At 35.4% G+C, this 22049-nt stretch overlaps 2 protein-coding genes across 2 annotated transcripts; one reads left to right on the forward strand and one right to left on the reverse strand.

Moving 5' to 3' along the window:
- Positions 1-3691: 3691 nt before the first annotated feature.
- Positions 3692-7790, forward strand: NFXL1 (NF-X-like 1). The gene is made up of 2 exons (XM_079068960.1): positions 3692-4061; positions 4266-7790. The coding sequence occupies exon 2, from the start codon at positions 4272-4274 to the stop codon at positions 7494-7496; it is 3225 nt and encodes a 1074-aa protein (XP_078925086.1). The 5' UTR covers positions 3692-4061; positions 4266-4271; the 3' UTR covers positions 7497-7790.
- Positions 7791-15523: 7733 nt separating this feature from the next.
- On the reverse strand, positions 15524-18868 carry LOC145131683 (DNA mismatch repair protein MLH1-like). The gene is made up of 10 exons (XM_079066342.1): positions 18824-18868; positions 18024-18093; positions 17802-17931; positions 17589-17683; positions 17388-17496; positions 17036-17201; positions 16763-16924; positions 16541-16691; positions 15952-16054; positions 15524-15674 (listed from the first exon to the last, which is right to left on the reverse strand). The coding sequence occupies exons 1-10, from the start codon at positions 18866-18868 to the stop codon at positions 15524-15526; spliced, it is 1182 nt and encodes a 393-aa protein (XP_078922468.1).
- Positions 18869-22049: the final 3181 nt, after the last annotated feature.

Raw genomic sequence — 22049 nt, forward strand, 5'->3', positions numbered from 1 at the left:
TGATTATGTTCACTCGGATTTGTGGGGACCGGCTCGAGTTGCTTCAAAAGGTGGAGCTATTTATATGCTCACTATTATTGATGATTTCTCCAGGAAGGTGTGGTCTTTCTTCTTAAAACATAAAGGAGACGTTTTCTCTACCTTCAGAAATTGGAAAGTTCAGGTTGAAAAGCAATCAGGTCTGGTGGTAAAGTATCTTCGTACGGATAATGGACTTGAGTTTTGCTCAGAAGAGTTTAATGTCTATTGTCAAAAGGAAGGCATTACTCGACATCGCACAGTAGTCCATTCACCTCAACAAAATGGTGTAGCTGAAAGGATGAATCGCACCATTATGGAGAAGGTCCGGTGTATGCTTTCTAATTCTAAATTGCCAAAGTTTTTTTGGGCGGAGGCTGCTTCGACTGCTTGCTATGTTATCAACCGATCACCGTCACGAGCAATCGAGAAGAAAACTCCGTTTGAGTTATGGTCCGGTAAACCTGCCAATTATTCAGATTTAAAACCATTCGGATGTCCAGCGTATGCACGAGTTGACAATGGGAAGCTAGAACCAAGAGCAATCAAATGCGTTTTTCTTGGGTACAATCAAGGTGTAAAGGGTTACAAGTTATGGAGCTTTGATTTGAAGAAAATTATCATCTCAAGAGATGTTACTTTTGATGAGTCTGCTATGATTCAACCAGTTGCTGACTCTTCTAAAAGAACAGATGCATCAGATGTATCATCCGAAGCAAATAAAGAGAATGCTCAAATGGAGGTGGAGCTTCCTACTTCACCTACCACTAATCAGAGTACAAATCAGCATCAAGATTCTTCTTCGTCGGATGAGCATGTTGTTGGTGAAGATTCAACACCTTCACAACCACAAGCTACTACTCCAAGCATTGCAAGAGATAGACCGAGAAGACAGATTATTCCTCCGAAGAGGTATGCTGAATCTGATTTGGTTGCCTATGCTTTTATTGTTGCTGATAATATTGAGTCCGCAACGGAGCCTGCGAATTATGACGAGGCTATCAAATCTGAAGACTCAAATGATTGGATGCTCGCTATGCAAAATGAGATGGAATCCTTGCAGCGAAACAGTACTTGGAATTTAGTTCCTATTCCGAAAGGGAAGAGACCAGTTAAATGCAAGTGGGTCTACAAGCTCAAGGAACCTGTCAACCCAAATGATAAACCAAGATACAAAGCTCGGTTAGTAGCTAAAGGCTACAGTCAGATTCCTGGTATTGATTACACTGACATTTATTCCCCAGTTGTCAAACATACTTCCATTCGTGTGTTGTTGGGGTTGGTTGCTTCTAACGATTTTGAGTTAGAACAACTTGATGTAACTACAGCTTTCCTAAATGGTGAGCTTGAGGAAGAGATTTTTATGCAACAACCTGAAGGTTTTGTAGTTCCTGGAAAGGAGAACTACGTATGCAAGTTGAACAAATCTCTTTATGGCCTCAAGCAGTCTCCTAGACAATGGTACAAGAGGTTCGATTCTTTCATGACCAGTCACAAATTCAGCAGGTGCACCTATGATAAGCTGCGTTTATTTCAAGAAAGGTGACAATGGTTCAAAGATCTACTTACTCTTGTACGTGGATGACATGTTGATTGCAGCAAAAGATATGAAGGAGATTCAGAAGTTAAAAGACCAGTTGAAAGCTGAATTTGAAATGAAGGACTTAGGAGCTACCAAAAAGATTTTAGGTATGGAAATTATTCGTGACAGGAAGTCTAGGATCTTGCATCTTTCTCAGAAAAGTTATATTGAGAAAGTCCTAAGACGCTTCAGTATGCACGAAGCAAAGTCTGTCAACACACCTTTTGCAGCTCATTTCAAGCTATCATCCGCTTTGAGTCCTACTAATGAGACTGATATGGCTTACATGGCACGTGTTCCATACTCTAGTGCTGTTAGTTGGAAAGCCCAGTTACAGTCTACAGTTGCCCTGTCTTCTACCGAGGCAGAGTACATGGCGATTACAGAATCAGTTAAGGAAGATATCTGGTTGAAGGGGTTATTTGGAGAACTCGATGATAGAATAAAGGTGACCACAGTTTTCTGTGACAACCAGAGTGCTATTTTCTTGAGTAAAGATCAAATGTTTCATGACCGAACAAAGCATATTGATATTCGTTATCATTTTGTGCGGGATATCATTGAAAAAGGTGATTGTGTTGTGGACAAGATTCATACAGATTATAATCACGCTGATATGTTCACTAAAAGTCTTCCTATAGCCAAGTTCAAATTATGTTTGGACATGGTGGGTGTTTCTGATCGCAGTTGAGCCTGAAGGCTCGTAGGTGGAGGAAGTATTATTTATTTTTTCGGAAACAATTTTTTCTCTATATAAAATTGCAGGTTCTTATGGAAGTTTTAGAGTTTGATGAGCTATAGGTTTTGACTAATCGTAAAGCATGACTTGCTTAATTTTGATGTCAAGGTGAAGATTGTGGAAAAGTTACCTCCAAAATTAGCAAGTGGCAAATAGTTCAGGGGTTATTTCCGTAACTTATCATTTACTATTCATAGTTTGACTATGAATAGTAATATAAGTGTGAATTTGGAAATGAGAATGGACGGTGGTTAATATTATAATATATATATGTTAATTTTGGAATGAAGAATGTATGGTAGTCGCCTACAAACCTTTTCCGCTTACAATTTTGGACATCTTCTTTCTTTCCTTTCATATTTTATGTTTTGGCTATAAATAGCCTAAGTCATAGAACTTATAACCTTAACCCAAGAACCCACGAACCAAAATCAAATATATATATATATATATATATATATATATATATATATATATATATTGATACACCACCGTATATTTTAGCTCTCCCACTCTATTTGTAATCTCTTTCATAATCCCTGTAAACACTGCAAATTATAGTGAATTGTTTCTCGGCTTCCTCCGCCCGTGGTTTTTTCCCGATTTGGGTTTCCACGTAAATTCCTGTGTCTCTATTCTATTTATTTTATTCGTATTACGTTGTGATTATTACGCTTTGATAATTTTTGATCCCATTCCGCATTGAGCTAATATTATTTAAGTCAATTTGGATCCGTCGTATTTTATAACAATTTTTGCAAGATTCACTTCATTCTATTTATACATCTAGCTTTGACTTTTTTTATTCAGCGGTCGGATAATAAAAAACGGGTTTAATCTTTAACCATTGGGTTTATGTAGCCAAACTTTAGCAAAATACAATCATCTTTATTTTTGCATGCTGATCAAAAAGAAATTTGATATTTAATCATTTAGAACTTTGATTTAGCGTTTTTACCAATTTCCACTCAATAGTCAAATATTTAAGTTCTAATCACATTATCTTTAACTTAATTTGATGATCCTTACGTTCAGAATGCATGGTTTACCTTTCTTTAGACATAGAATACAACTTAAACTCTTGATAGAATCATTTAATCTCCTTTACATGACTTTACGATAGGGATCATTGCTTAGCAAACAAAATATCCCAACGTTGTACCATGAGGTTGCTACAATATTATATTATGTATCAGCAATGCAACAACATTAATTTTTTACTAATTTATATAACCACTTGACTTATGCAAGTAATTTAATTAAATAATATAGAAGTTGATGATAAATTTAAATATTGTTATTGATATAGATAGAAAATCTATATAAAGGATTTTTAAAATTGAAGGAGAAATTGGTTTGTGTGGTGACCACGCATAATACAAGTGGCCAATCGATACACGATTCTATCGAAACCTTCGTTTCGCTTGCTCCCCAAGCGTTAATCGACGATCTCTTTGTCCGTCTCCCCTATAATTCCGCTCGCCGCTCCAATTCGTACCTCATCGGTAGGTTAAACAGATTTCCATTTTCACCTCCTAAACTTTTCTTTCCCATCGCCGATTCCAGTTATCATTTCAAGTTGTCAATCAGGAAAACAGTTTGTGAAGTTAGCTTTGGTTCATAAGATTTGGGATTTTGGCTATCGATCTTCATTTGTTTATCTGTATAGCCGATTCAATCTCGACAATTTCTTTTTCAAACTCGCCTCCGACTTCCAATCAGGTAAACTGTTTCATCATTTCTTTGCTAGACATGTTCAATCGTTTTTCAAATTAGGTTTTTCAATTTAGATTTCCAAATTTTTGATTTCATTTTTTCCATTCACCGACTCATTTGAACCGCCTTTGATTTGCTTTAGGTTTTATTTATACCTCATCTACATTGAAAACAAACATGTTTGAATCTAACTCCAGCGAATCTTAATAGGTGGATATGAGCTCTCACGTTCGAAGTGATAGAAGAGATAACAGACCTAGGTTTCCTCGTCGTCAAGAATGGATTCCCAGAGGATCCACTGCCACGATCACCACCACTGCAGTGGATGCTAATTCCTCGTCAACAGTTGCTCCAGTTCCAGATGCAAATGGTGGGGAACCTAATATTAGATCAGGTCCACCGCCTCAAAACGCTCATAATAGAGGAAATGTTGGGGTACAGAGAAGGCAGCAGCATATACCTCGGGTAAATCAGACTAGAGATAGAAGAAAGGATGCTCCTCGCGAGGAGAGAGATTCAAAAGGCACGACAGGAGCTTTACCTCAACTTGTTCAAGAAATTCAAGACAAACTTCTAAAAGGGACGATCGAATGCATGATATGTTATGATATGGTGAGGCGTTCTGCCCCTGTTTGGTCCTGTTCAAGCTGCTTTTCAATCTTCCATTTACATTGTATCAAGAAGTGGGCTAGGGCACCTACTTCCATCGACTTATCTGCAGAGAAAAATCAAGGATTCAATTGGCGATGCCCTGGATGTCAATCAGTTCAGCTCACATCCTCAAAAGATATCCGTTATGTTTGTTTCTGTGGAAAAAGACAGGAACCACCTTCCGATCCATATCTAACCCCTCATTCTTGTGGTGAACCTTGTGGAAGACCACTTGAGAAAGAAGTTGTTGGTTCTGGTGTTAGCAGAGATGATCTTTGCCCTCATAGGTGTGTTCTCCAATGCCACCCTGGACCATGTCCACCTTGTAAAGCTTTTGCCCCACCAAGACCATGTCCATGTGGGAAGAAAACCATCACCACAAGATGCTCCGATCAGAAATCCGTTGTCACGTGTGGCCAAAGATGTGGTAAACCCCGCAAGTGTCTCCGCCACCATTGTGAAAACACCTGCCATGTTGGTCCTTGTGATTCATGTGAAGTTCCAATCGAAGCCTCTTGTTTCTGCAAGAAAAACACAGAGGTGGTTGTTTGTGGGGGCATGGCTGTGAAAGGTGAAGTAAACGTTCAAGATGGTATCTTTTCATGTTCTTCCACTTGTGGGAAGCCTCTCGGATGTGGTAATCATCTGTGTAAAGAAACTTGTCACCCTGGTGTTTGCGGAGACTGTGATTTGTTGCCTGGAAAGGTGACATCATGCTACTGTGGGAAATCAAGCTTACAGGAGGAAAGACAAAGTTGTTTAGACCCAATCCCCACATGCTCACAAACATGTAACAAAACCCTCCCTTGTGGGTTACATCAATGTAAAGAAACATGTCATCCGGAGTCATGTCCACCGTGTCAGGTAATGGTTACTCAAAAATGTCGGTGTGGGTCAACTTCAAGAACCGTGGAATGTTTCAAAACCACCATGGAAGTCGACACTTTCACATGTGATAAACCTTGTGGGCGTAAAAAGAACTGTGGTAGACACCGTTGCAGTGAAAAATGCTGCCCGCTTTCAAACTCCCACAATTTGCATCGGTTCGAGGATTGGGATCTACACATGTGTTCAAAGCCGTGTGAGAAGAAACTAAGATGCGGGCAGCATGATTGTGAATCTTTATGTCATAGTGGGCACTGCCCGCCCTGCCCGGAGACTATCTTCACCGATTTAACCTGTGCTTGTGGAAGATCTTCAATCCCACCACCACTCCCGTGTGGTACACCGCCACCTTCTTGTCAGTACCCTTGTTCGGTTCCTCAACCATGTGGTCACGTGTCTTCCCACAGCTGTCATTTTGGGGATTGCCCACCATGTTCGGTTCCTATACCTAAAGAATGCATAGGTGGACATGTGGTTTTAAGAAACATACCATGTGGATCAAAAGATATCAGATGTAATAAAATTTGTGGGAAGACAAGGCAATGTGGGATGCATGCTTGTTTAAGGACATGCCACCCGTCTCCATGTGATTCCTCTGGTGGTTCCACTTCCGGCGTGAAGGCTTCGTGTGGTCAGACATGCGGTGCTCCCCGGAGAGACTGCCGCCACACGTGCACCGCCCTTTGCCACCCATTCAACCAGTGTCCAGATGTAAGATGCGAGTTCCCTGTCACAATCTCATGCTCTTGTAATCGGATCACCGCCACTGTCCCTTGTGATGCTGGCGGCAGCAACAGTGGTTACAACGCCGACACCGTTCTAGAAGCTTCCACAATCCAGAAATTACCGGCCCCACTTCAACCGGTGGAATCAAACGGAAAAAAGATTCCACTGGGACAACGGAAGTTGGTTTGTGATGATGAATGTTCGAAAATGGAACGGAAAAAAGTTCTCGCGGATGCTTTCGGTGTCACCACTCCGAATCTAGACGCGCTTCATTTCGGTGAGAATACCGCTGTTGCTGATATGGTAGGCGACTTATTTAGACGCGATCCGAAATGGGTTTTGGCGGTGGAGGAGCGGTGCAAGATGGTGGTTCTTGGCCGGAGCCGTGGCGGCTTGGCGGCGGCTCTCAAAGTCCATGTGTTTTGTCCGATGTTGAAAGAGAAAAGGGACGCGGTGAGGCTGATAGCAGAGAGGTGGAAGCTCTCGATAAGTGCAGCCGGTTGGGAACCGAAACGCTTCATTGTGGTTCATGCTACACCCAAGTCTAAACCCCCGGCTCGGATTCTTGGAGCTAAAGGGGTGAACCCAACGAGCATGGTGCAACCGCTTGGGTTCGACCCGTTGGTGGACATGGACCCGAGGTTGGTTGTGGCTTTGTTTGATTTGCCTAGTGATGCGGATGTGAGTGCTTTGGTTTTGAGATTTGGTGGTGAATGTGAATTGGTGTGGTTGAATGATAAGAATGCATTGGCGGTGTTTAGTGACCCGGCTCGGGCGGCAACCGCCATGCGCCGCTTGGATCATGGGTCGGTTTATTACGGTGCAGCGGTGGTTGGGGTTGTGTCGAATGGTGGAGGTAATGTTTGGGGTGGCAGTGGTGGTTCGACAGTTAAGGACCATGTGAACCCATGGAAGAAAGCGGTGGTGCAGGAGTCGTCCACCACCGGAGATTGGGGGCAGAGTTCATGGAGTGTTTCCGATGAGTGGGCTGGTGGCAGTTCGGCGGTGAAAGAGGTTCCGATCACTTCGTCGGCGAATAGATGGAGTGTTTTGGAGTCGGAAGGTGGCGGCAGTTTGGCGGAGGAGTCTGGGAAAGTTGTGGTGGGTGAGGGTGAAGCAACGGGGAAACAGGAGGAGAACTTGGAGGTGGTGGAGGACTGGGAGAAGGCGTATGACTGAGTGAGTGGTATTGGGTGGATCTTTTTGCAATTTGACCGAACTGCCCGTGATTTTGTTGCAACGTGAGGGTAGAGGATCATTAATGCTTTGATTTGGGTTGATGTTGCATTGTTGGCAGATGTACTTTTTTTTTTTTTTTTTGTAAAGTGGCTATGCTATGCTACTAGACTAGCAGCAGCCAGCTGTAAGACCATTTAAAGGGGAAGTGGTTTTAAGTGGGATATGTTTTTGTTCCAATGTTGATTCTTCTTGAAGGTTTAGTGAAATTTGTTATATTAGGTTATAGTTTATTTACACTTTTTTTTTTTTTTTGGCTTATGGTGACTCATGTAAATACATAAACGGTTTTAGTTATAATGGAGTTGATGTTGAGAAATTAACGATAACTTAGTACGTTTGAAGAAAAGTTTTTCGGATATGTAATGCTAGAATAAATAGTTCTCCATTATAATAAAAAGTGTAATAATTTTTATAAATGGTCCCATATCGATATGTCATTACTTATCAACTACATAATAAAATGGTATCCCGTATGAGGTTGGATTCTTCCCGGGACAAATTGTATTATGGTTGTCACAATAAATGATGCAATTTTCATATTTCATGCTTAGCTCTCACAAAATGATTGGGTGTTCTTAAACGCGTCTGCAATGACCATGTATTATATTTCTGTTGTTAAAACATCACCAACCCTTCTAAAGTATGGTACCAGTCATGATACCTCATTGTTAGGTCTCTTTAGCCGGATTACAAGAAGCGCGATGTAGAGGTATGAAATTTTATGCTAAACACAATTTCTCTAAGCCAATTGTTTTTTTAATAATTTGTATACTTGCCAAAATAGCAAAACATACAACTTCCAATTATGTTCAAAGAGTGCACAAAATTTTCCAACATAACTTTACCAACAATCTAGTGTTAGCATGCAGTAAGGGAGGAGGGAGTCGTTCCCATTGAACCCACTGAACCCACTGTCATATCAGCTTTTCTCTTTGATTTTTCTTCATCTTTCCCAACCCACAACATACGAAAATCCTATCTTTCTCAACCCACTCAATTAAAAAAAATACTAAACAACTAAGATGCAAATCTTAAAACACACGGTACAAGAGAAAATGAGAGAGAGAAAGTAGAGAGAGAGGATGAAGTGGGTTCGTGAAACCAATTAAACAACCGGCTAAAGAGGGAGTGGTACCGGCGATAATTCTATTGCTAATTAAGATTTTACCTTGATTATTTTGTATTTTTTTTTAATTGAGTGGGTTGAGTGGGTTGAGAAAGATAGGATTTCTGTGTGTTGTAGGTTGGGAAAGATGAAGAAAAATCAAAGAGAAAAGCTGATATGGCAGTGGGTTCATTGGGTTCAGTGGGTTGGGAGGGAACGACTCCCTCCTCCCTAAGAAGAAAGTATTCACAAGTAAGATGTTGACATATCGATGTATCTCCATAAAATCTAACGGAATTGGAATTTAATATCCAATCACGACATATTTGGTTGTCAAATGGATAATTATTTAGTTCTGTAATCATTTTTAGGGATGGATGGGCTCAATTCAATTCCATTCTCCATCTTTATGAAAATTACATGTACTACATTCTATTGAAACAAATAAATATAAAAACTCCACTTTTACACATAAATATTAATCATTTATTATCAAATTTGAACCGGTCCCCGTTAACCACAAATGCATGTAACAGATTCCAACTATTTCAAATTTTGATTCTTTTCGAGTTTAATTTCTTCAAAAACAATCAAACATTGCGACTTACCTCCGATCCACATATTAGCTATATGACCGGTTGGTGAAAAGGTCCCCAAAAACATAGAAAAGAAAATGACAAACCAAACACGTCAACCCACCCCAAGGGTCATATGAGTAGACCTGACAAAACATGACACGAAACGAAAACCCGACACGAAATTAACGGGTTTGGGTCAGAAATTTCGACACGTTTATGTAAACGGGTTGACACGACACGGCATGATAATTAAACGGGTAGGGTTAGGGCCAAGACTTTCAACTCGAATATGACCCGTTTAATTATATATTATTTATTACAAATTTCATATTTTTATAAATATATTATATGTTATAAGACTTGTAGTGGGTCAAACTCAACAATTAGAAGTAATATTCAAATTTTCAAAGTTACTTAATTTTACTCATCCTTCACCATCTATCCCCTTTGCTCCCCAACTTCAATTTTTTTCATTTTGCCTTCTAAACTTACCATAAATTGTCATTACATCTCCTAACTACAATGTTTCATTTTTTCCTTTTTACCTCCTTAACTCCTACTTTCCAACCTTCAAAATGTTTCAAGCCGACATGACACAACATATTTACAAGGTCTAAACCTTAACCCGAGACCCGACACGAAAATAAACGGGTTGACACGACACGATAATTAAACAGGTCGGGTTAGGATCAAACACGTTCAACCCGTTTAATGTCTTGACACGACACAGCACGTTTGTCAGGTCTACATATAAGAGGTCAATCTCATCACATAATAGTAGTAATATTTCAAATATGTCATGATTAATTTGGGTGTGTTTGAGTTTGAAATTTCACTCGTTCCTTATTTAGATATTTCGATAAAGAATGGTTTAAAACTCAGTGAAACATATATATATATATATATATATATATATATATATATATATATATATATACCTTAATAAGCATTTAACATGTTTTGCTGAATTTTAAGAGGTACAAGAACTTATGCAATATATACAATGAATTTATGCATTGCAAAGCAAGTAAATGTTATCCGGTCAAGGGTTGAAAAAATCAAACTTTATTTACGACTCTTGTCCTCCGATCTCGCCTAAAATTTGTCTTGTGTGCCTTCACTTATATATGGCCTCTACCTTGACTAGGTCCTCATTCCTTATCCTGCCCAACAACCTATCCATTATATCACCCTTTCTTTCGCTCGGTGACTGTTCATCTTCTTCTCCATTTATATAACCATCCCCTTCTCTCATTCACCGTTGACTACCTTCCGCTTCAACCAGCTGCTGCTTCCCTCTCCACCTTCACCGTATTCTTTCTCTCAGTCTCAAACCATACTCCTCTTTATCCAATCGATTTGTTGGTCTCGATCTTAGATTGGTTGGATCATACAAACGGTGATTTAGGTATTTAATCATCACCTTCATCAACCATTGTCCCACAATCAAAACAATATCTATCATCATTTAAAGGAAACCACAACCACTCTCCTTATTCTATCTTCCCTAACCACCAACCTTCACACCGCACACTTCCCTCTCCACTGGTAATCTACCTCTGGCTAACAAGCTCAAGACCCAATCGCCACCCCCTCTGAACCACCAACAACCAGGACCTCAGATCTGTCATTGCTTCACTGCCACCACCACCACCATAGAAAAACCACCATCATTATTTGTTCAGCCTTCAAAAACCCACTGGTTGCTCACCTCTATCTTCTTTGTTGGAAACCCTAATCCGCCCTAAAACCCATTGCCAGAGCAATATCAACCGCCGATGTTGGAGTCGGTCAAACCGATAAATCAATTTCATTAATGTCTTCCTTGATTTATGAACCTACTGATTCTCCTTAAAAATCCGACTTTGTAGCTCATCATCCTCTTCTTCATCTTCCATACACGAATCAAGCAGGTAATTGATTTTTTACTTTTCAATTAATCGTCTTCATCATGTTGAAATCAGCTAAAGCGTGTGCATTTGACAGCTATTTTGGGGATATTAGTTCAGATTTTGCCTTGGTTTCGTCTCTCGCATAGACACAAATGGATATCATCAGGTATGCTTTTGCATTCATATTTGCTTTTCAAACATAAAATTTATTTTGACAACTATTTGGATTTATTATTCCATATATGAAATATCTCAGTTAGGACCAATTTTGTCAAGAATATGTGTTAATTTAGTTCAATAGTTGAGCTGATTTTGTGAAGGTCCCAAACTAAAAGAAAAGGATAAATCTTCCAGGTAACCAATTTGAAATGAATCTACCCTCTACAGAAGAGATGCACTAGACCATCCATGTTTGTTTCTTCTTATATTCTTCAATATATATCCTACTTTAGCAAATTAAACTATTTTTTCTATCAATATTTGGTCTAATTCATTTTTTTATTTTATTTTTCAGGATGAAAGATGAAATTAGGCAAATCATTGGGTGGTACTAGAAACGTCGATACCAAATACTAAAGAGTTACTAGGAGCATAGATGGTGGCATTAAAAGAGTAGTATACATCTCATAATGACCAGGTGAGTTTGTGCCTTCTCAATCACTTTATAGTCTTTTAAATTAAAAAAATATTTAGGTAATGATGTAGAGTATTTATAAGATGGTGGAAATTGAGAGCAAGAATGTGAAGGTCATCTACACGAGGGTATTAGTTCTTATATATCTATAGCTTCAACTGCTATAATGGCATGTGTAAACATACTATAAGAGGGGTTTACTTTATTTATTTATTTAATAGTTTTCTTGATTTATCCATGAAGAACTTCTGCACAGATATTGATAGGTTCTTTTTTTTTTTTTCCAGGGTTGTGGCTGATATTCGTGTGTTATGCTGTTAGTGATGTTGTTCCTTTCCATGATATGGTAAAAGAGGTACACAATAAGAATCCACTTTAGCTGGTACTTAGTTAAATTGATGTAAAACATTAATGTACCTTATGTTTGGTTTACTTAACATTTTTTATATCTTTAGTCTTGGTTATTGACATGCCAACACTCACCATCATGCAAGCACTCTCCCGTGAAGTTAGATAATTTTTTAACCAATAAATAAATAACCTTTGTTCACAGGTTTTGACAAATGTATTCCCAACAATTGTTTTAGGTCAATCAAGTTGTTTATAACATGCTTCATGAGTCCTAGAATGCTAGTTACCCTGTAATTGGAGGGCTATGAGATCAGCAGAGAATCAACAAAATTTACTTTAATGTTATGGACACTATACTTTTCCAAATGGCAGGCATCAAACCTCCCCAACCCACGTACGTATTAATGAATTTTAAATATCTAAACTTTCATTCACATCATGTTTACTGTTCAAAGTTTTCAATTCTTTCCATGATTTTAATGCTTTTCATGCATTTTGTAGAATAGAATATTAGAATTTTTATATAAAAGAGGATTTAGGACAAGAAGTTAATATTCTCATTCCATGATTATTCCAGCATGAAAGTGAAAGGGTGAAACCAAATGATACTAATTACCATAAATATGTGGGATAAAGTTGTTTTTTCTTCACAACTCATTCCAAATAAAAATCAAACATATAACAAGTAAAAGGTGTCGCAAGCTTTTGGCTTAATCCTATCAATTATTACACTAATTACCATAAATGCTAAAAAAATTCAATAGCAACATTGCGAATATCTAAAGTTTTAACAAATTTAATAAATAAAAACATGAAAATTATTGGTAAGTGAACAAAACATGGTCTAACTCATTTTTAGAATTTTAGTGTTCTTTAATTTATAATAAAAACGGTAAAATAAAAATATATATATTGGATTGAAAACAAAATATTAAACAAGGTCTAATATTTTAATTTTTAGAAAACGAAAACAAAAGAACGGATGTTAGGTCTTTATACTTACTAATTTTTTAAAATAAATTATGGAAGCGGGTGTTAACGGGAGAAACATGCATATCTCAAAACCAAACCACTTGACCTTAAGTTTTGTAAGTAAATACTTTGATTAAAAAAATTGATAAAAAGACAACTCTTATGTCAAATTAAAGGAAGTATTTATGCATATTTTAAGGTGACCAAAATTTGGCAAAAACTATAGCTCGAAAACTTTTATTGTTGGTTTTTAGGTATAGGTCGATCGATTTGACACATTATTTTAAATATTATAAAACATATAACTCCATTCACTTCTTTTATTTTGTTAATAGCTAGATGTTTGAATTAATTTCGCATTCTCGAACAATAAAAGTGTATATCCCACTATATTGTATGTATATCAAATGTGGTGTATAAATAAGTATTGTATAATTAATACTGTACGGTCAACCATTAGTAATTACATGCATTTTGTTTTGAATTTGTTATTTTAGTTATTCTAATCCGATGATAAAGGTTCACAAAGTTATTGAAATTCTTAATAAGTTTTAGACATAATTATATAAATAGTCCCAGTGGTTTCCAAAATTCTTGGTTTTCGTCCCAAAATTTTTTCGCTACATATATGATCCACATAGTTTTCTTTCCGAAAAAAAAAACTAACTGCCGAAACAAAATATCTCCTTATAGGCATCAATTATTCAATTGACCTCAGTCCACTGCCTAGATCAATTAAGGGTCTCCATCTAGGAGTCGCTTGGCGCGGGTAAACGGCTAGTGTATATATATATATATATATATATATATATATATATATATATATATATATATATATATATATATAGGGGTGAGATCGGTTGAGAACTCATAGTTTCCCGAGAACCCGAGAACTAAAAGTGGAGCGTTGGATCAAAATTAATTCATTAAGGACATGATCGTCATCTTACCAATCTCATTTAATGTTTAATTTTTTGTGTTATTGATCATATTAATATAAATGTTTAAAAAGTTACATAATAAATCAAATTTTCGGATTTTTTTAAAAACTGAATTTTTCGATTTTTTATTTTTTTTAAAAAGTGCCGATTTTTTAATTTTTTATAAAAAACATGAATTTATGGAAAAAAAATTTTAAAAAAAATATTTTATTTCAAAAAACTACAATTTTTTTTAAAAAAACCGTATTTTTTTCAAAAAAATTGTTTTTTTTATCAAAAAAACTGCATTTTTTTCAAAAAAAACTGCAATTTTTTTTAAAGAAAACTGCATTTTTTTCAAAAAAAAAACTGCAATTTTTTTTAAAAAACTGCATTTTTAAATAAAAAAATTGTAATTTTTTTCAAAAAACCTACAAGTTTTTCAAAGAAAGCTGCATTTTTTTCAAAAAAAAAAAACTACAATTTTTTCAAAAAAACTATATTTTTTTAAAAAGTAAATTTTAAAAAATCAATAAATTAAAAAAAACAAAGAACTAGAATATTTAAAAAAAATACTCTTGTTTTTTTAACAATAAAAATCAAAGTTTTAGGTGCATATATGCATATTTTTTCAAATGCATATATGCATATTTCTGATACTATAATATTCGTAAGTAAATCATAAAAAATCTCATTTTTATTAATTAATCTATAAACATAATAGCACAAGTATTTTATTCGATACAAAATAAAATATAAAAAATAAAAAATGCTACAAATTTCAAAGTGTTTTCATGTCTTCGTGTCAATATTTCCTTATTTTCTTCAATTTATCATTTTTCACCTCTTCAATATTCACCAAAATTTCTTCCAAATCTACAAGAAAATAAAAAAAATTGATCGATGCAAAAATACTCACAAAAATACATATGTGATTGACATATGAATCACATGCGATTCACATATGAATCACATTTACATATGACATCATATATAAATCACATGTAATTCATATGTTAATCACTTGTGATTTACTTGTGAATTACATGTGATTCATATGTAAATTACATATGAATCACATGTAACTCGTATGTAAATTACATATGAATCACATGTAACTCATATGTGATTCACTTGTGATTTACATATGAGTTACATGTGATTTACATGTGAATCACAAGTGAATCATATGTGAATTACATGTGAATCATATGTGAATTACTTGTAATTCATATGTGATTCACTTGTGATTTACGTGTGAATCACATGTAATTCATATGTGAATCACATGTAATTTATATGTGATTCACTTGTGATTTACATGTGAATCACATGTAATTTATATGTGAATTACATGTGAATCACATGTAATTCATATGTGATTCACTTGTAATTCATATGTGATTCACTTGTGATTTACATGTGAATCACATGTAATTCATATGTGAATTACATGTGAATCACATGTAAGTCAAATGTGATTTACATGTGAATTACATGTGAATCACATGCAATTCATATGTCATTCACTTGTGATTGTTTTTTTATACCATTTGCATCACAAAAATCTTTACTACATAAAACTAAAGATGAAAGGTTAGGATCAGCAGCAATAATTCCATCTTCTACTTCATTTCCAAAACTAATGGCATCCAGACCACTCAACCTTAAAAAGGTCAAAACATTATCTAACAAGAGTTAGTACTTAACAGATCTAAGTTCTTCACAATATCACACAGAATTCAGAACCAGATTAGCCAATCATAACAACTAATTAACTAGATCATACCAATAAAAACATATATTTGTCCACTATGAGAACCAGATTAACCACTACACTATACTTTTATATGAATCAAATATGCATTAGTATATTTATGATTCACATTAAATTCATCACTGCCAACACATAAATAATAGAGATCCATTTAGAAAAATAGGACCTATTCTTTTTCAAACTCAAAAATAAAGCACCAATAACAGATGTTGAATTTGTTGAAAACTTGCATTCTTTCAGAGAACGGAGTAGCAGTTGATGGTTTGAAACTGTTGTTCCATAAAAGCAGAGTTGGTTTAATATACATAAGAGTTTCCATGTGAAAATTCATAACAGAAGTTCTTTGAAGTGTAACCTATTCTTTTTCAAACTCAAAAATAAAGCACCAATATTTTCTAGCATTAATATTTTTGTTTAGAAATCGTATATTGTTCTACACAAAGTTTCAAATATATCGATTACATTTGGTATCTTCAAACTGAATTTTTTTGAAAGTACAACGCGGCAATAGAAAAAAATGGCCCTCTCTAAAATATATCCCTATCCTTTGCATTTGTGCCGAAAATCCCCCTGTGAAATCCTTACTTCCACTAAAATGAGGGAGATGGACCTTGAATGGGAAAGGTTGAGGGGTCTTTAGTTTTATAGTTGCATTTTCTCAAATATCTCTTCTAAGGTCTTTTAACTCAAAAATGGATGTAATGTACACAGATCAAACAAGTTAAAGGAACTTAGAGTGCAAAAAAAAAGCGTACCTCCTGAAACATTTCCTTTCCCTTGTCTTTTATAAAAATGTGAAACTCCTTCACCTAATGGATTTGGCAATAGAGGTGGATGCATAGCATAGAAGTTTCCAAGAGCAGCAGCAATTGTTTGAAAGCAAACTTTCTCATCATTACATGTCACCTAAACAAGATATAATTATGTATTTATATTTGTGCATAATTGTATTATATACATTTTGGTGTGTAGCTTACATCATTTCCGAGACAAAGAAGAAATTCTGGAGCACGGTCCATGTCAGGTGTGTACTGGTCAAGTATGACAAGAAGACTTGACAAATTGGCTTGTGGATCCACATGAATGCCAAAATATTCATCCAGCAATTCAGATTTCTCGCTTAGTAGCTTAGCATTCATCTGTATACATATGTAATTAAATGATGATAGTAATGCTAAAACCAGAGACTCGACATTAGTAGCTTAGCATTCATCTGTATACAGGTAATCATGATCCACTGAAAGACTTACTTGAGCAATCTTTCCTTTTAAGTCATCATTCTCAACGCCTTGTGAATCTGGATCTTCTTCAGTTAGTGTCAGCATGATTAGTTCTTGCAATGGAGCAGGCTCACTTAACTGTATTGCATTGAAGTAACCAAATCCTTGCAGAACCAGTTGATACATGAGCTCTTTGCTACAAAAGGAAAAAAAGGAATTTAGTGCCCAACCTATAGGAACTCTGCAAAGCTAACTATATATATATATATATATATATATATATATATATATATATATATATATATATATATATATATATATATATATATCAAGTACTTAGCTGGAACAGATCAGAAAGGAGAGGTAGTATGTAGTATATTACCTCAAATTTACAACATTGGCAAGATATAGATAAGTATTATGCTGAAGGAGAGCAAAATCTTCATCAGCCATACCAACATATGTGCAGTTCCTTACATTGTCCAAAAGACCTAACAGAAAGAACCATATCAGTGACCAGACATCAACAACACAAGAAGATTATGCATATATTATTCATAATGAATGTGGTGATGAAGGGTACCAGAGTGACAACCACGTTCAAATTTATCAATAAGTTCCTGAACACTTGTAAGATCAGTAGTTTCCTTAGGATTCCTTCTCTGTCTGATGGAAGACCTGCATTGCAGACACCATTGATTGTAACAAGTAGTAGGGCATGAATACTATGGTCCAACTTCATGAGGAGTGTTACCGATTGTTTATATGGAAAGATAGAGAGAGATCCTATTCCTACCTCAAAGAATTCAAACCAGAATTGCTTTCATGGTATCTAGAAGGCTTAGCTTGCAAATAAGCATGCATCCTCCCAGAAGGATCCTGTGAATCTGTCAGCATCATCTTATTTACAGGTATTTTTTGTGACCCTTGAGAATATAAGAAAACAAGTTAGAACATGAAGAGATATTTCAAGTGAAAGCAAAAGAAAGAGCATCACTTCACTTGCATAGTTGCATACCAGAAGTTGATGTATTTACAAAAGAAGCTTTGTTTGCAGCTATTGAACTCACAGGAGAGCAATCCACTGCCTGTTAAAATTCGGTACATTAACACAGGAACATTATTTTCGGGCTAATGCATGTCAATTAAATCAGATTATAATGAAACCCAAAACTAGAAACAAATATGTACACAACAGGTGAGATTATAGTGTTCTATGGAAATAAATTAGATAAGTAATGGAAAAACCTGAGGTGGAGCTGGAAATAAATGAGGTTAGATGAGAAGCGGGCATCCAATGGCCGTACAGTTGCAGGTTTAGGGCAATAAATCAGATTACCGACTTCCTTTAATTCTAGCGATTAGGTTTTCTGATTGTTAATGTGCGGAGGGAGGCGAGCAGAGAGGAGATAATCGATGAAGAACACGAGAGCGAGAGAGATCGTTGACTGATAATTTAGTTTTTATCATATCAAAAACCGATGTCATGGCTGAATGGAAAACAAATGGCGTAGCCATGACCAATAAGGATGAGCTTATAGTTCTAATTAGATGAGATCAACGAACCATAGCATCAAACGATAATGAAAAAGTCAACCTCCCAACATAATTGGGAACTAGATTATACTTTTGAACACCATTTAGTGATAGAATCAATATCAGAAGTAGTCAATTTTACCACAGAAGTCAAAATTAGATCCATATCAGATGCATAAACACTTAGAAGAATTAGACATTGTTGTGTAGATGATGCAAAAAAACAGATTGCAAACAATCGATCGATTAGTGGAGATCTAGTAGAGAATAGAGACGACTTACTTTGGTATCGAGCATAACTGCACAGAGAATACTGGTGTTATCCATGGTAGTTTGGAGATTATCAAGCGTTTCCTGATGATACTCATAAGATCCATGCGAGAAATCGATTCCAATTGCCAGATCAACGGTGACCAAAGATAACGACGATGAGGAAGAACATGAGCGAAGGGCCGTCTTTGGAGGCGATGTGACGGTAGGAGGTGGGATGAGAGAGAGAGAGAGAGAGAGATGGACAGGGTTTACCTGATTCAGGGTAATTCATCACTAAAATGCCCCTGAATCATTTAATTATCATGCCCCCGTGTTTTTTTCCCCAAGTATTTACAAAAATGCCACAAATGATCCTAGCATTTTATTATTTTGATCTAACGGCCCTACTTTGGTTCTCCGGTTCTCGGGAAACTTTGAGTTCTCAAATGATCATTGCTATATATATATATATATATATATATATATATATATATATATATATATATATATAGGGGAGGGCTCATGTGAAAACACATATATTATGTGAAAATGAAAAGAACCTATTAGGATTTGACACATCACCCACATATAATTTTTAAATTATAAATTTACAAGAAGGTTAAAAAGGTATACTTGTAATTTTAAAAACTTCCTGATTTGTAACTTCTATAATCGGTTATGTCCATCTAAGAAACTGTAAGTTGGTTTTTTTCTACATAATTATATGTGCATTAGTTATGCCTACTATGATTCCTTCATAAAAACTATTTAATAATACAGTTGAAAAAATTTATCCTTTTCCGTTTAATCATAAATTATTACAAATTTGTCTTCTTAAATCTTTATGTTTTCTTCCATTTTTTTAGCTCGATCTTAATCTTCTCAATTACTTATTTGAATATCATTTCTTTATATAACACTTAAATTCAACATAATTTCAAAGAATATAACACCAAATTTGATTTATCCAATAAAATTTTACATTGTTGGTGATCAGAATAAATAACAATACAAAAGGTCATTCATTCATGGTTAACACATATTAAAAAAAATAAACACAGTAAATAAATATATATTAGCTAAGTCCCCATTATGCATTAACCAGTCCAGCCTGCAACAATTGCATAAAAATCCCCATCACCATTTACTTCCTCAAGGTTTGCATGATGTACTCAGCATAAAAATCCCTACAACCAAGACAAAATCAACATTTTTTTATCAACAATTAATCAATCATGCCATAAATAAAAATTATAAATATACATAATCACTAGGTTCAGTTTTGAATCTTCTTGGATATCGGATTTTATCACCTCCAAGTGATGGCCTAATATAGTGATTTCCCATATCTGGATTTCCCAAATCATTATAAACATCCTAATCATAGATTCGATCTGATGGCTTTCTGATTATATCCCCATCACCTCTTAAATCTTTAAGGTCATTTTCTCTTAAAGACTTTAATCCTAATGGAGTTTCATTAGGCAGATATGGCTGCAAATAGGAAAAAAGAATGTTATAGTTTTGATCAATGAAAGCGAAAGCTTGGAATCCAAATTGGGTATCTTTTTAAGACCAGGAATATTCAAATTATGATAAGTCATCGGATGGAAATTTAAGGTTCGACTTTGAATGTTTGAATCTTGACATTTTGTATTTGGGTTTGGATTCTTTTGTTACTGGTGTTTTCATGTTGAATAATAACGAGCTAAATAATCAATATTTGACTAGGAATGTATGTGGGAAAAGTGTTGAATTTACCTGACTAGAGAAGAAAATTTTGGGTTTTCGATGATCTTTGGTGGATTGAACCCAAGAATTACAGTGGAAATGAACAGGACCACATGCAAATCCTTCAATGGTGACAGTCTCCAAGAAGAACTCGCTTTGGTGCTTATTGGTAATGGTGATTGCTCCAAGTGTTCCAAATTCTGAATCCACCAAGATATCAGCGGTGTATTTAACCCTTTAGGTTTTTAGATTTGATTTCTTTGACCAATCTTTAATTGCAGCTTCTTTGCTTTTCTTTGGAGCTCTTGTTTCTTCAAGATCAAATATTGAAACAAAAGAATATTAGAAAGTTAATAAGGTAATTTAGTAAAAGAGAATGAAAAACCAAATCGTTACAAACATCCTAATCATATATTTGATCTGAAGACCTTCTGATTCCATTATCATCACCTCTTAAATCTTTAAGCTTTTTCTTTTAAAGATTTTATCCCTGATGGAGTTTCACTAGACAGATATGGCTGCAGATATGAAAAAAAAAATGATGGGGTTGATAAGAAATCGAAAACATGAAAAGTGAATCGTGATTATACTTGCTTTTATAAAATTATTACAAATATTCCTTATAGTTCTTATAAATCACGACAAAGTCCGGCCCAATTCTCTCTTCAATAACAGATGTAATCATTTCAAGCATCCAATTCGCAGGATTGTACGCTAAGATCCCATTCATACCTTCATATACACCAAAAAAGAAAACATTTATATTATTTTCTAAAAGTCAATTTACCAATTTCACATAATCAAAGCAGTGAGAGAGAAAGAACGAATAAAGAAGAGAACCATAGAAGAGAATTAGAACTGTAGAGAGAACTGGTGGTGCCGAAAACGAAGAAAAAACTAAAAAGAGAACCATAGAAGAGAATTAGGACTGTAGAGAGAATTGGTGGTGCCGACAGACGGCGGTAACGAGCAACGGTAGTGAACGTCGACTATGGCCAGCGGCGGTCGCTTGGACTGTAGTCGCGAAGAGCGGTGGAGTAGTACAATGTCGTTTGATGCATCACGAATGAAGGCTTTCGTTTGATTTCAGAACCCTTGATTGGAGACGGTGCATTGGTCGAAGGGGTCGAGCGGTGGTGGAAGTGGAGACTAACTTTGAAGACCGGCAGTAAATGGAGGTGTTATTTGATTTTAGCAAGCGTGAGTGAAAAAACTACGGGAAGCGACGAGGGGGAAAATACGTATCATAAACTCCGTGCAATCAGGAACATGGCACAGTTGTATTCTTTGTAACCGTATATAAAAAATAAAATTACCAATTTCTCCCTAGTTCTATTATATAATCAATATTTAATTTTAATTTATTTGGAATAAATAAACTGGCACATTTTGATAGGTTCTTTCATTTTCACATATTATTTATATTTTCGTGTGTATATATATATATATATATATATATATATATATATATATATATATATATATATATATATATAACATTAATCAAAATATAACAACTAACACA

Source organism: Lactuca virosa, chromosome 8, assembly GCF_052849685.1.
Source record: "Lactuca virosa cultivar CGN04683 chromosome 8, Lactuca_virosa_CGN04683_v6, whole genome shotgun sequence".
In the NCBI taxonomy this organism is placed as follows: Eukaryota; Viridiplantae; Streptophyta; class Magnoliopsida; order Asterales; family Asteraceae; genus Lactuca; species Lactuca virosa.